Source organism: Hippoglossus stenolepis, chromosome 20, assembly GCF_022539355.2.
Source record: "Hippoglossus stenolepis isolate QCI-W04-F060 chromosome 20, HSTE1.2, whole genome shotgun sequence".
NCBI classification, from domain to species: Eukaryota; Metazoa; Chordata; class Actinopteri; order Pleuronectiformes; family Pleuronectidae; genus Hippoglossus; species Hippoglossus stenolepis.
Genome location: NC_061502.1, coordinates 1,993,221 through 2,007,079, shown reverse-complemented (window position 1 = coordinate 2,007,079; position 13,859 = coordinate 1,993,221). Strand labels below are relative to the sequence as shown.

At 42.0% G+C, this 13,859-nt stretch overlaps 1 protein-coding gene across 1 annotated transcript; it reads left to right on the top strand.

Moving 5' to 3' along the window:
* Positions 1 to 546: 546 nt before the first annotated feature.
* Positions 547 to 11,681, top strand: ufl1 (UFM1-specific ligase 1). The gene is made up of 19 exons (XM_035144361.2): positions 547 to 764; positions 928 to 1,073; positions 1,263 to 1,291; positions 1,426 to 1,523; positions 2,498 to 2,612; positions 2,752 to 2,882; positions 4,517 to 4,575; positions 4,668 to 4,814; positions 6,554 to 6,729; positions 6,833 to 7,012; positions 7,119 to 7,242; positions 7,335 to 7,457; positions 7,668 to 7,788; positions 7,879 to 8,045; positions 8,850 to 8,980; positions 9,173 to 9,253; positions 9,349 to 9,434; positions 10,289 to 10,469; positions 11,230 to 11,681. Exons 1-19 carry the CDS (start codon positions 688 to 690, stop codon positions 11,446 to 11,448), a joined length of 2,391 nt encoding a protein of 796 aa, XP_035000252.1. The 5' UTR covers positions 547 to 687; the 3' UTR covers positions 11,449 to 11,681.
* Positions 11,682 to 13,859: the final 2,178 nt, after the last annotated feature.

Genomic DNA, 13,859 nt, shown 5'->3' with positions numbered 1-13,859 from the left:
GGAAAAAGAAAAAAGATACAACATGAAAACGTAAACAATCTGAATAATAAATAATCAATACACTCATGTAAGGGTATTTAAAAGGTCAGTGACAGCAGGGACAAATAAGTTCTCACGTCTGTTTGTCCTGCATCTAATGAAGCAACGTGAGCTCAGTAAACAGGGGAAGAGAGGAGAGGAGAGAGAGACCAGACAACAACAAAACAATAATAATAATAATAATAATAATAATAATAATAATAATAATAATAATAATAATTGTTGTTGTTCAGTAGTGGATCTGGATCTTGAGAGAGAGAGACTGTATTTTGTTAGCAAAGTGATCTATTGGGACCACATGGTGCCATTAACTCTTTAATATATGATGGGGCTTGATTATTAAGAGCTTTAGTTTATCGTTCCAATATTTCTGTATATTATAGATAAGTCAAAGCTCTGATGTACCTGTACTGATCCTGATTAAGGCCTCGTTGGTTCAGTTTCTCAGCACACACACAGACCACGGTGCAGGAAGCTGTGAGCGGATGAGATTTGTCCCTCGCGGCTCACCGTACACGTCACTGTATGGTGACGTGTGGCTAACAGAGAGAGAGGCGTCTTCTCAGCTAGCTAACCCGCTGTGGAAGGGAAGTGTCCAGGAAAGCTCCGACAGCCGACTCACTTTACCGACACTTCAAGTTGGAAAACATGGCGGCCGACTGGGAAGAAATTCGCCGGCTCGCCGCGGACTTCCAGAGAGCTCAGTTTGCTGACACGGTGCAAAGGTAAGTGCTAGCAACGGAGCTAACGGTGTCTGGTTTGAAAGCTGTGACTTGACTCCTCTCTGATAACAGCTGTCGTTAACAATAACTAGAGAGTGGGGAAACTACATGTCTGCAAGTGGCAGGGTAACACCGTCACTGACACTTGCTGTGAAACTCTCCACAGGCTGTCCGAGAGGAACTGTATCGAGATCATCACAAAACTGGTTCAGGACAAGAAGCTGGATGTGGTACACACGCTCGATGGGAAAGAGTACATCACCCCGGCACAGATCAGCAGAGAGATCCGAGATGAGCTGTACGTGCATGGAGGTCAGTGTCCCAGCCAAACACAAAGTAGACCCAACGTGGTCCAGATGGTCGACTGTCACTACAAGAGCCTTCACATCACCATGTAAACCATTTAGAAGTGGTCTCAGGCTGTGGGAGTACGGTCAACTATTGTTGTATTCTGGAGTAGACGTGCTGACACTAAATCAGTCCTGTCATTTCCTTTCACAGGGCGAGTCAACATCGTCGACCTCCAGCAGGTTCGTGAAGTGTAAATGTCACTGTGTGTTCTGAGCCGTGTCCTGCACCATATGTCTATGAACCTTCAGAGCCAGACCAGTCTACTACTCAAACGTCCTGGAAATGTTGTCCTGACCTTCTTCCTTTCCTGCAGATTCTCAATGTGGACTGGGTCCATGTTGAAAACAGAGCGAGTGACATCGTGAAGTCTGATAGAGACGTTCAGCTCATACTGGGACAACTCATTGATGAGTGAGTATGACAGTAGTTGCACATTGGTGCTGGAGACCGCCTGTCTCACCATGAAACAGGATCCAGAGTGCCCTCATATGTTCTGTATGATAAGTGGACTGTATTTATCTAGAGCTCTTCTAGACTTCGCGACCACTCAGAGCACTTTACACTACAAACTTCGGCATGCTACTGCAGGTGTTGAATCTTGCAATTAAAAGGCAGTGTTGTCTGTAGTTCTGTATTCAAAATATAGTATAATATAACCCCATCAGACACTTTTGACACTATTGCTCTTAGCCAGTTGAAACACACAGATCAAAAGTAGACTCTAAATGATAACTGTAGTTGTTAACCCTAACCCATAAGTTGTCAGGTGACAGAGTGAGGCACGACACAAGACCAGGATAGCAGACAGACAAAAGTGCAGGTGTCTGGAGTATTTCAGTAAAGTCGTTTTCGGCCATGAACTCTGAAGAATGTCCGCAGAATTGGGTCTGCCGTGAAGATCATGTGTTTTCAGCACATTGACCCCGGCCTCTGCTCTTATCGCCAAAAGCTCTCTTTTCATCTTTGTGTGTTGCACCACTTTTTCATCCCGCGATATTTGGTTAGTTTTTGCATCCGTTGAGTGTTAGAAATATCATCAACATGCCCACTCGCTCACAGTGAATCCTGTGGAGGATCTCCAGCTGTGTTGTCACATCCGCCCATTCAGACATTGTCCAGATATTTTACTCGGGGGCTGGCTAAAGACACTCTGGAGGGAGTCCGGAGGCTCTGATTCGGAACTTTGCTTTCTCACATCCAGCCCCTCTGGAAAATGTCATGAGATGATCCGGAGTTCACTGCATGTTTTGAAAGCAGCTTAAGAGAGACAGAGACAAATTCTTAAGAGGGTAAAAGCAAGATGTGAAAAGACAAAAACTTTATTAGGGAACAAACCTGGTGAATCTGAACTGATGTGTGGTTTGATCATCTTGTGTTGTCCGCAGCTCGTACCTGAACCGTTTAGCTGAGGAGGTGAACGACAAACTGCAGGAGGCTGGTCTGATCAGTATTGCAGAACTTTGCAAAAGTTATGATCTCCCCGGAGATTTCTTATCTGAGGTGAAATACATTGCTGAAAAAATCTCATGTTACATTTGCTAATAAACTTTGTATTTAGATTCCTCCTGGTAGTTGACCTGAGCTTCTTTACACACACACACGTATTATTACATCGCTGACTTCACTGTTTCTATCTCAGGAGTTGTCGAAGCGTCTTGGGAAGCTTATCCAAGGAGAAATGGACCAGTACAACAAGGGAGTCATATTCACTCCAGCTTTTGTTGCTCGACACAAAGCCAGAATACGAGGGCTCTTCAGCGCCATCACAAGGTAAACAGTGTTCAGATATTTCATACAAGAACTACTCCTGTAAACAACTTAGTGGACGACGCAAGTGATAGTAGACAACTTGCTGTGGCCACAAGTTTTCTTGTACTTCAACATGTTTAACAGGCCAGTCAGACCAGCATGTACAGGTACTCATATAGTACCGAGGGTTGGGGGATAAGACTTCAAATCCATATCCCGATTATTTCAAACTTAAACCTCAATTAATGAACGGTTATTCTATTACACCCGCCCAAGGGGGCTCATCACTCGGTGCATTACTCAGTGTCGGTCAACAAGCGACTCTGCTCCTCTGCTCTTTTCTAATCCCTCACACGTTGAGCTGCTCTTTATAAAAACCTGCTGAACTCGTATTTATGTTCCTTGATAAACGGGGCGCCGCTTCCTCTGCAACAATGAAGCTAAAACACTACACTGCATCATAATCTGTGGGAAGAACTTCTCTCCTGTCTGCAGGAGTGTGGGGGACACACACAGCACAGAACGCAGTGAATACCTGACAGTTCTTGAATGCACGCATTGGGGAAAGTATAGGGCTGGATTAAAAACATTGATTATCTGATTAAAATCGATCTTCATTTAAATGATCCAATATCGATTCATAAAAAGGAGGAATCGACCTTTTAATACATGCCTTTTCCTATGAGTGACCCCATTTTACATAGGAACAGCGGAAACATTTTAGCAAGGGAGGGAGTCTCCTCTCTCATCTCACATCTGTGTCTGAAGACGGAGCAAGACAGAGTTTACACACACACAGGCCCTCTGAATATTCTTAAGAATTCAAAGTTCATCGCTCATTGAAAGGTTTCTTATTATGCTACTATAATATTATCATATCAATGATGTAAAATGGTTTCTAAATTATGACAATAATATAATTTGTCACAATTATTTCTGTGACAAAATATCATCCAACAAAATTTGTTTTCATATTTTAAATACTGCAGCAAGCTAGAGGCTTCCTTGCACAGTTTAAAGCATTAGTTCTCTGAAAATGTCTTTCATATCCAAGCAAAACAGGTATTGTACAATGAAATATCCATAATTGAATCGATATTGAATCAAATCGAATTGAATCAGGATCTTGTAAATCGGAATCAAACAGATTGGAAACATCAGTGGTGAAACCCGGCGCTAGGAAAGTATTCGGTCGGTTAAAGGTTATAAATGTCGGTTTTGACACGTTTTTGGTTAAATTGCCCAGCCCTAATAAAACCCCAATGTGAATTTATATGGAGTTAAATATGATGTCAAAATAATCAAAATTATTGAAAACTGGGCCTCTAATGTGATTATCCATGCTGCCAGATTTGTTATGTTTTCATTGATTTCTCACTGTAGTGTGAAATCCTACTTTGAGTTTCTGGTAATATTTTTGTGAATGAAACTTTTACACAAACACCAGAACATGTGGCCTTACAGAGCAACGTGCTGGTGTTCATTAAGTTGCAACAAGTGATTTTGTGCAGTGAAGAGGGATTTTGGTGAATGTGAGTCAGAACACTGAGATACAGGAGAGAAATACAAAACTGTTCATGCATGAGACCCATTGACTTTCTTATTTGTGTTGTTTTGAATGTGATGTGAAATGTTTATCTAACCCCCTTCTGTAGGCCGACACCTGTGAGCAGCATGATCGGAGCTTTTGGATTTCAGGAACACCTTCTGTACAGTAAGAAGAGACTCCTCTGATGTTTGACAGTTGTTTATTTGACTCTTTGTTACACAGTGAGTTTTAATCACATGGATTTTTTTTGTTATCAGCTGTCCTGGAGGAGTTGGTGAATACTGGACGTCTGAAAGGAAGCGTGGTTGGAGGGAGACAGGACAAAGCTGTGTACATCCCCGATATTTACTCCAAAACGCAGAATTCCTGGGTGGACTCCTTCCTCCAGCAGAACGGATATTTAGGTATGTTTTTGTATTGCAATTGTTTGTTTGTTTTTAAATCACATTTTTGTTGTTTCCCATTTCATTTCTCACCATTGACCTTATTCCTTCCTACTTTGTAAGTGACTCTCCTCTATTTTTATTTTAAGTTAATGATTCTTGCAAAATCTGTGCAGAAAGTGTTTATATGATTCCTCATAAATATATTTTTGACAGACCAGGGCAAGTCAAGCATTAACAAACATGTGACTGCCTCCATGTTTACAAGACTTTGGCCCTGTCCCAATTCCTCTCCCTTGGCCCTACCAGTAGATATGAAGTGGACTTTACTGGGAGTGTCCTCCTCCAAACGGGGCCACAAGGGGGAGGGCTAGAAACTCTTCCCCTAGGAACTGGGACACAACTCGCTACGTCATCAACAGCCAACCAACATTATTACAGTGACAAATGATATCAACTACCGTTATTATATTAACAACCGTTATCAACCAACTTTATAATAGTGACACATCTGACAGCTGCTGATTGATCTATTGATCAATACACAGTTAGTGTGTTTACATTGGTTATTTCCACGTTAGTCCTGTCCATAGACACGCACTGAAAACATTCTAACATGAAGTTTGCAAAAATTGCGGCTTGCCAATTTTTCAAACTTCATATACGGACACGGGAGTAACGAACGTTACTTGTTACTCTTACTCAGACTGTTTACATTATTGTTTTGATGGCATGAATAGCGATTGTCACAGCGATTCAATTACATTTTCAATTGCTACTGGATTAAAATAAGATATTTCAGATTTAGACATTTTTTCATGGTTATTTAGCAAATTTTAATTCTTACATTTATGAGCATTTTACCTTAAGTGGCCGCCATGTTGATTCGCTTCGTCTGTTCCTAAAGCATTCAGGACTTTTTGTCTACCCTTTTGTTTTTAGGGGGGTCCTGAATACACTCAGGTTGAAGAGGTGTTTAAAAAGGCTAGATGACCACTCCCCTGGTCCCTTAGTCCCCTCTGAGTCTTTTGAGTTAAACCCAGAATGTGCATTTAATTTCAATGCACTAAATTCTGATATTTTATTGCAACTTCTTAGATTCCTTTCAAACTCTTTAATGGAAAACTTGAGAAACATAAATTGAGATGTTGACATGTGGATGTTTCTCCATGAGCAGAGTTAAACCTGGGATGTAATTTTCAATTAATGTAATTGAAGACACAAAACAATATAAAAAACATGTCAATGTCAATTTTATTTATATAGCACATTTAAAACAACTTGGTTGACCTAAGTGCTTCACAAGTGTAATGTAGTGTAATGGTACAGTAACATGTAATACATCTCAGTGCAAGTAGTAAAAATAAAATATAAGTAAAATAAAATATAAGATATATACGATGAGCTGAGATAAAAACGTACTCAACTCGAGGAGAAAGCCAAGGAGAACAGATGTGTTTTAAGTAGTGATTTAAAGTGTGTTAGAGAGACACAGTGTGAGTCATGCATCTGATTCCAGAACGTCTGCATGATATCTAAAATCACACACAGGGGCGGTGTTATGTCAGCTTTCTCTGGTTCAGTGTAAACAGACAAAACCTGCATAATGAGGGGTCATCTTAACTGTATAAAGGAGGCTCATGGCATGACTCCCGGTAACCCATTAACCCCTTGTGTCACGCATAAACTCAGATTCACCGTCGCTATGTGAAGTGTCTGCAGTAGGGTTGCGTGTAACCGATGAAGTTCTCTTCCTGCAGAGTTCGACGCGTTGATCAGGCTGGGGATCCCCGACCCCCCCAGCTACATCAGAAAACGCTTCAAGTCCAACAAGCTGCTGTTCCTCAGGGCCGCCTGTGTGGGTCAGACTCTGGTCGACCAGGTGGAGGCCTCTGTGGAGGAAGCTGTCAGCTCTGCCACGTGGACTGACATACAGGTGCTCACCCAGGGCTTAAGTTAACTGCTATAAAATTCATTGTTATTTTTTTGTTAAAAAAAAAAGTACTTAATTTTCTCTCATCTGACTCTGGCTGCTGTAGCCGATTCTGCCCAGCTGCCTGTCGATGGAGGACGTTGGGATCCTGATCAACCAGGCTATGAGAAATACTGATGTCCAGTCTTCTGCCAGAGTACTGGGAGGCACGGTGGTCGTCAGTGAGAAATTCATCAGCAACTGCCTGTCGTTATTTGACGATGCCATGCAGCAGAAAGCTCAGAAGGTCTTCCACTGTCACACATCTCCAAAGAAAAGTCTTTGATCATATATAGGTGATTTTTACAGATTTGAAAGAACAGTGTTCGTGTTTTGTGTGATGTGATTTTTAGGAAGTCAAGAACAACCCTGTGTTTCTGATAACTGAGGATGATCTGAAGCAATCGTCTATGACAGACAACTCGGCTCCGTCAAAAAAGGAAAAGAGAGAAGCTGAACGCAGGAAGAAGGCGACAGGTTAGTTAAAACAGCCCCATCTCACCATGACACACAGCATTCATTTTAATTTTCTATGATTCTATGACATCTCTTAACTCTCTGTCTCTCAGAGGGCAGTGGCAGTGTGAAATCAGGCGGAGGAGGCAACGCCAGGGAAATCCGTATTCGTAAAACCAAGAAGAAAGGCAGGAGAGACGAGGACAGTGATGAGGAAAACGGACCTTCACAGCAAAGTATGCTGAGGGCCACAAAGCTATTTTATCTTCACGGGGATATAATGTCACTGTACGCACATTAAGCCTTTTCAGTTGGGCATTCTACTGTAACAAGAGTGTAATGGCTGGTTGGCTCGAAATCTCTCTCCTGGGTTTTTTATCATGGAAGACAAAGTCAAATGTACTTTTCCTGTGAGACTAATTAGCTTGTGTGTTACCTTTGCCAAGATCGCAGCAGACAGACTGAGGCCCCCTTTATGGCCCCGGAGGAGATCGTGGCTGTTTTAGAGCAGAGAGTGAGTGACTGCCCTGAAGAAATCCTCTCTGAGCTGGCAGAGAATTTAGTGAGGTAAAACACAGGTTTCTGTCTGAAGTGAGAACTTCTCCAAAGATCAGGGAGAACAGCAAGGACATTACCTGACTGTTTATGTCTCCACAGGCCTCTCATGAAAGCCTATCAGGAGGTGCTGCGAGCAGTGTTCATGTCCTCCACCAGCTCTCCATCAGGGGCCAACAAGAAGAAGAGCATGAAGGATCTGCAGGAGGAGATCACCAACCTGTACAACAACATCCGACTCTTTGAAAAGGGCACCAAGTTCTTCGCTGGTAAATCCTTCTCCTGCCACAAATGGAAAAAAAAGAATACTGACACTAAGAATAGTAGAAATACTTTGGATTGATAATGAAACTAGCAGCTCAGAGGAGTAGGCAGTCAATGTTGCCCAGGACACAGTTGAATTCCTACAGCTTAGATAGAAGTTCGGAAACGCAGCTGACCCCGTTTCAGTTTAATAAGTCCGAGGCTGCGTTTTATTCTGGACGGGCAGAAACAGACATGTTTGGAAGCAATGCGGTAGACTCACAGTCTCTTGGGTCTTTTTGGTCACAATGCAGCTTTCGCCGATTCGTCAGGCTTTTATCACATGATCCTCTTCTGGGATAAAACAAGCCTCAGTGTAGAACGCAACATTAATAATCAATTACACGCATTGCTGACCCTGTTGTCTTTGCTAACAGCTGTTGTGCAGTTAAACTCTGTATTTTACAATGATACAACTAGTTGTTATATCTAGCATGTGTAGGAGCCGAGCTATTGTTTGAGCAATCTGCAACAATTCCTGTGTCCAGTGGGACGCGCATGCCTTTCTATTTACACCAGCAGGTGCATTCCCAGTGTATGTGAGTCCTCGTGTTTTCAAGCGTGTTGGTATGAACACGAATTCAAAAAGTGTGCAACAAAATAGTAGTAGTATGGATGAAGCCGCAGGTCGGATGATAAAACCAGGTCTGAACGGGGTCTATCATCGACTGTCGAACACCACATGTCTCTCTACAGCCCAAAATCACACGTCATATAGGAGCCTTAATTTATTCTATAATGAATTTAACAGAAATATTTTGTTCATGCAGATGACACACAGGTCAACATTGCAAAGCACGTCCTGAAGACTGTGTGCACAGACGTCACCAACATCCTGGTGAACTTCCTGGGTGCTGACATGATGATGTCTGTGGAGAACCCAGGCTCCATCACCAACGAGGTCAGGAAACACTTTTTCTCATGTCTTCTGTGTTCGAATTGAAGAAGCCTCAGGGAGCGAGGATCCGTCAGAGAGCCTGGCATCAGATTTAGATCAACTTAGAGTTTTAACACCATGTGTCATTGTGTGAAATGCACTGTGGGAGTTGTTACCGTGGACTGGATGTTGATCGTCTCTGACATGTCGCCTCAGGTCAGAGTGAAGATTCTGGGCAAACTGTCAGTGGAGACTAAAGGACCTCTCATGAAGCTGCACAACTGTCTGATTGGCAAAGTGAGTCCAGTGTGTTTCCTGTCAGGTACATGAGCAGCTGCTGCTTCTGTGTGATGGATAAAATATAAAAACAGTCTTCACCTTGTTTTCATCAGACGATTGAAGACTTTCTGACCAACATAGAGACTTCTGCTGAAGTGTGTGGATTCATGCTGAAGAAGGGAGACAAGAAAAAGGAGAGGTAATGATTTTTTTTTCTTCAAGGGGCCTTCTATGTTTTTCCTTATGTACTGAAATACATGTATATGCTGGTATAAAATCTGATCCTTGTATTAAATGTAGCAAATATAAAAAATGTATGAAGTAAACAAACATAAAAAGTAAAATCTGCTCCGAAGTTTTTTACGAGTTACTTAGTTTAACAGTTTGCTTTCAGAACTTCCACATTGGTTAGAGGATGAGGTGGAGCTCACAAACACTTGATGCACTTTCCAGAGGTTCGCTCAATTAGAGGAAAGTGTGCTTTTAAGTAGGTCTTAGAGACTATTGCCTGTTTCAGTCAGAGGCTCAACTGAGGAGCTGTTGTAATTGTCAGTTTGAGATAGATTTTTTTTTTTTAAGTAAATCACACATAGCTTCTCTATTATACCTCTTTTGCACCATAATTAGTGTGTACGTGGGTACAAACCCAGGTAAACCTGCGAAAACAGGCTATTGGCTCTTTTCCCATTGACATTGACTTTGTGCTCTTTTTTTACTGAGTGCAACATCACAAACACACCGGCAACCCAGGCACTCTCACCTCGCTGTCTTGCCAAATTAGCACATTCACCCAGGTGTCATGTTTCCCTCAATACCGATCGGAGCAGGAGCCTTTAGTCACCTGGGTCTACTGCAGAGTCATTTGACATGGGAGTGATTTGTGATTGTATCCATTCCCATTGCAGACAAAAGCGAGAAGTGAGTGGGTGTTTGTAGGTTTTTGACCAGTGGAAAAGAGGCTTTAGAATAAAGATATTGACCTGGAAATGAGCATCACAGGTCTTGTCCCCTTTAATTAGTGATTTGTTAACGCATGTGTTTGTGTGTTTGCAGACAGGCCCTGTTCCTGCACCGTCAGGCCCTCACCGAGCAGCTCAAGGAAACGGAGGACCCGGCTCTGGTTCTCCATCTGACCAGTGTGCTGCTGTTTCAGGCCAACACCCAGTGCATGCTGCACGCTCCGGGACGCTGCGTGCCTCAGATCATCGGCATTCTCACAGGCCGAATACCTACAGTATGTCTGACACTCATTGTGACCAAAAGCCTAACCAGTGCTGTCAACATTTTTAGAACTGTCAAAAACTTTTAAGATGTAAAATATATACATCCTTCTATTTCCTTCTATAATGACATAAACCATGGAGCTTAAATGTGCTGACGCTCAGAGCCTGAAGAACAGATGTGTAACTGTCCAAATACTTATGGCCAAGACTATGTCCATAACTAAAGTCCCACTCAGACACAGCCAAAGTCTTTATTCTCTGCAAAAATACATCCTCAAGGTCAGCTGAAGTTTGACCAGTCTGAAGGAGCTGAGTAAAATCAGTGTCTTTAAGCCTATTTCTCTTATGTTATTGTATTACCAGAGTTTTGTCCCCAACACAAACCTGTATGCAAATACCAGGTCCTGTCCCTCCACTGTAGACATGGAAACACGGTCTGTGGAGACACAAAGAGGAAACTATCATATGAAAATGTAACAGACTGCGCAAAATGCATTCGGGGCTGTTTATTTTTGATCCATAAACAGGTGTGGGAAACCTAAAATAGTACATCTTTATCTCAGTCATAATGGCCGTGTTTGTGCTTCAGTGGGCTCTAAATGCGTCAGCAAATGTTGGCAACGCATCACTTCATCTTCCGATTGTTTACATCCACTTTTCAGACTCAGCAGATGTCTGTAATCTCCATCTGCCGCAGTGTCGGTGTAATAGAGCGTCTGTTCATCGAGTTAAACTGCTGAAATGTTATCTTGCGTCCATGTGTTTCTGCAGGAGCAGCAGCAGCTGCTGTCGGCCTACCAGAGCCTGGTGGTGAAGCAGCTGGTGAGCCAGAGTCAGGGCAGGAAACAGGAGGAGGCAGAGGTCGAGGCTGACAAGGTGGAGGAGCAGGAGGAGGAGGCCCGGAGCGTCCGCTCACAGCTTATGACCCTGGCACCTCAGGTGAAGGAGCTGGTGCTGTCCCAGAGGAAAACATCTGTCAACGAGGACTGAACATTACAAAGAGGAGAAGAGTGATTGTTCCACGATGAAGTTTTTATGGTCTTAAATTATCAGATAAATACTTGCAGGACTACTTCGTGAGTTGAAAGAACTGTATTTTTGTGATTTATCCATGTGGACATAATTCCTGTGTGGGATGTCTCATTGTAAAACCCAATTAACATGAAAATCCTCAATGAGGTTCTGATTTTCATGCATTCATTAAAAGCTCAGCTCTTCCCCTACGTGTGCCCTTCAATTGTTCGTAGTCAAATGTCATTTCTATGTCAACAATACTGACTCATGTTTCTCCACATACCTGTAACGTTTAACTGGAAATTTAATTCTTAAGCCTTAGAAGAGCAGTGGGCAAAGCAACGTGCTCGTTCTGAAGCTTTCAGTAACAGAGCACTCAAATTTAAATCATTTCACAATATACATCATCTCAAGGCACTAAATGTAATAAGGTTAAGACTTATAACCACACAGTTACCACAAGTGGGGGGGGTTCTCCAACTGATGACGTGGGAGTTTTTCCAGTAGCTCACCTGATAAAACTCTAACAATAAACTTTATCAGAGAGAAGTTTAACCTTAGATGAAGTGAGGGTGTCTGCCTCCTGAACCCAAACTGAGAGCTCTACCTCCTGTTCTACTCATACAGACTCTAGGACGAGTCTAGGAGATGTGCACACTAAAAGTGAGCACATCTCCTGATTAAAACTACGTGATTTGAGGCCCGAGAAGTTACACATTCAGTAAATGTGTAAACTTTAATGAGATACTGTCCAACTCAACTTCTAATAAATAATCAAGTGCCTGTATCACAGAAAGTGAGTGAGAAACAGGACATTGAAAAATGCATAAAGTCTCTCTCTTGTGGCAACATGTGGAACTGCATATACATATAACTAAAGGTTTGAATAAAATATGTGCACGTTCTTCTTTGTAACACTAGGGGGCAACAACAGCCAACTGAGACTTCACAGCAGCCCACTGAGAAATGTGTATTCGGTTTTAGAGGACCACAAAGAGATCCTCTCTGTCTGTATACCATGATAGTAGGTGGCTAGTCAGACACTTAGCTCCGTTATGATGGTATTACTAGGGTTAGGGTTACTGCAGTCAAAACCCTTCCTGACTCTGCTGGAACAAAGATTTGATGATAGAAAGAACAGTGACATCCAGTGATTTACACAAAATACAGTAACAGTTTCATCCTGACCACCACACACTGTCTGATGCTACAACATCTTGACACAGGGAGGAGCTTTGTTTAAGAAAGCAATCTCTTTCCTCAGATAATTGAGCACTTAATAATACTCACCTCTACCTCTACAGACCAGATTATCATTGAAGCTTCTCTTCACTGGCTTCCAGTAAATTTCAAAATTGATTAAAAAATGTTATTGCAGACTTCTAAGGCCCGTTCTGGACTTGTACTTTTTTCGCATCTCTTGAAAGCATTTGTATCATAACCCGAGGTCCTCAGCGAAGGCCCTACTCTTCATTCCACAGTCGTGGCTGAGGATCAGAGGAGACCACACCTTTCCTGTCAGGGCTCCCACTCTCCACTCTCAATCTCCCTGTGGAAATCTGTCTGGCAAACTCCTTATCCTCTTTAAATCTCTCTTACAGACCCATTTTTATAGGTGTGCTTTATTCTTCTTCTGGATCTAACCGTCTATTGTAGTAATTACATTTTTCATACAGTATTTTATTTCTTTATTTCTTCTCATCTGTAACATTTCTTATTTTTGTCTGTGTGATCTTTAAATTTGCTTTTAATTGTTTCCTGTTGTTTACCTTCAATTTTAACTTGTAACATTTTTAAGGGGGAATATAAATACAGTTTTTAATAATAATAATAATTATTGTTATTGTTGTTATTATTATTATTATTACTTAAATACACTGGTTACTTAGCTCAACTTTATGGGTAGAGAGGGTCAACATTTAAACATTATGTCTGCCTCTCAATGTAGATCTTGATTTAAATTGCTCCACTTTTTTTTTATACCAGAATGCGGATTGGCTCAAGGTCTACTGTCTTGGCTGAGAAATCTAACCAGCACTAGTTGGCGGAGGTTGTGATGTGTTACATGTTTAGTGTGTTTGCGCATGGTATTGTAATTGTTTTGCTTTGAGGGTCCACTCCTCTCTGCTATCAGGATATTCTCAGCCTCAGCGTTGGTGAGCTGCCATGTGATATTTCTTTAACCCCAAAATGACATTGGCCATCTTCATCTCCTCTGTATTGAAGCTTTGTGTCACTGTGGGCAGACATCCATGATAAAAGATTTCCACATATCAGGTGTGAAGCAGCCACAGCCTTTTTATTTTCTCTGCATCTTAGAGCTTCAAGGTCTTCCTTCTAGGGATGCTGTATATAGGATCCAACAAAGCCTTTGAATCCTCTGCTTT

Excerpts from the sequence above, each read along its gene's own strand:
- ufl1 (XM_035144361.2), top strand. The coding sequence starts at position 688 with ATGGCGGCCGACTGGGAAGAAATTCGCCGGCTCGCCGCGGACTTCCAG. Across the intron at positions 7,243-7,334 it reads ACGCAGGAAGAAGGCGACAG|AGGGCAGTGGCAGTGTGAAA; the intron begins GTTAGTTAAAAC and ends TCTGTCTCTCAG. Across the intron at positions 9,254-9,348 it reads ACAACTGTCTGATTGGCAAA|ACGATTGAAGACTTTCTGAC; the intron begins GTGAGTCCAGTG and ends TGTTTTCATCAG.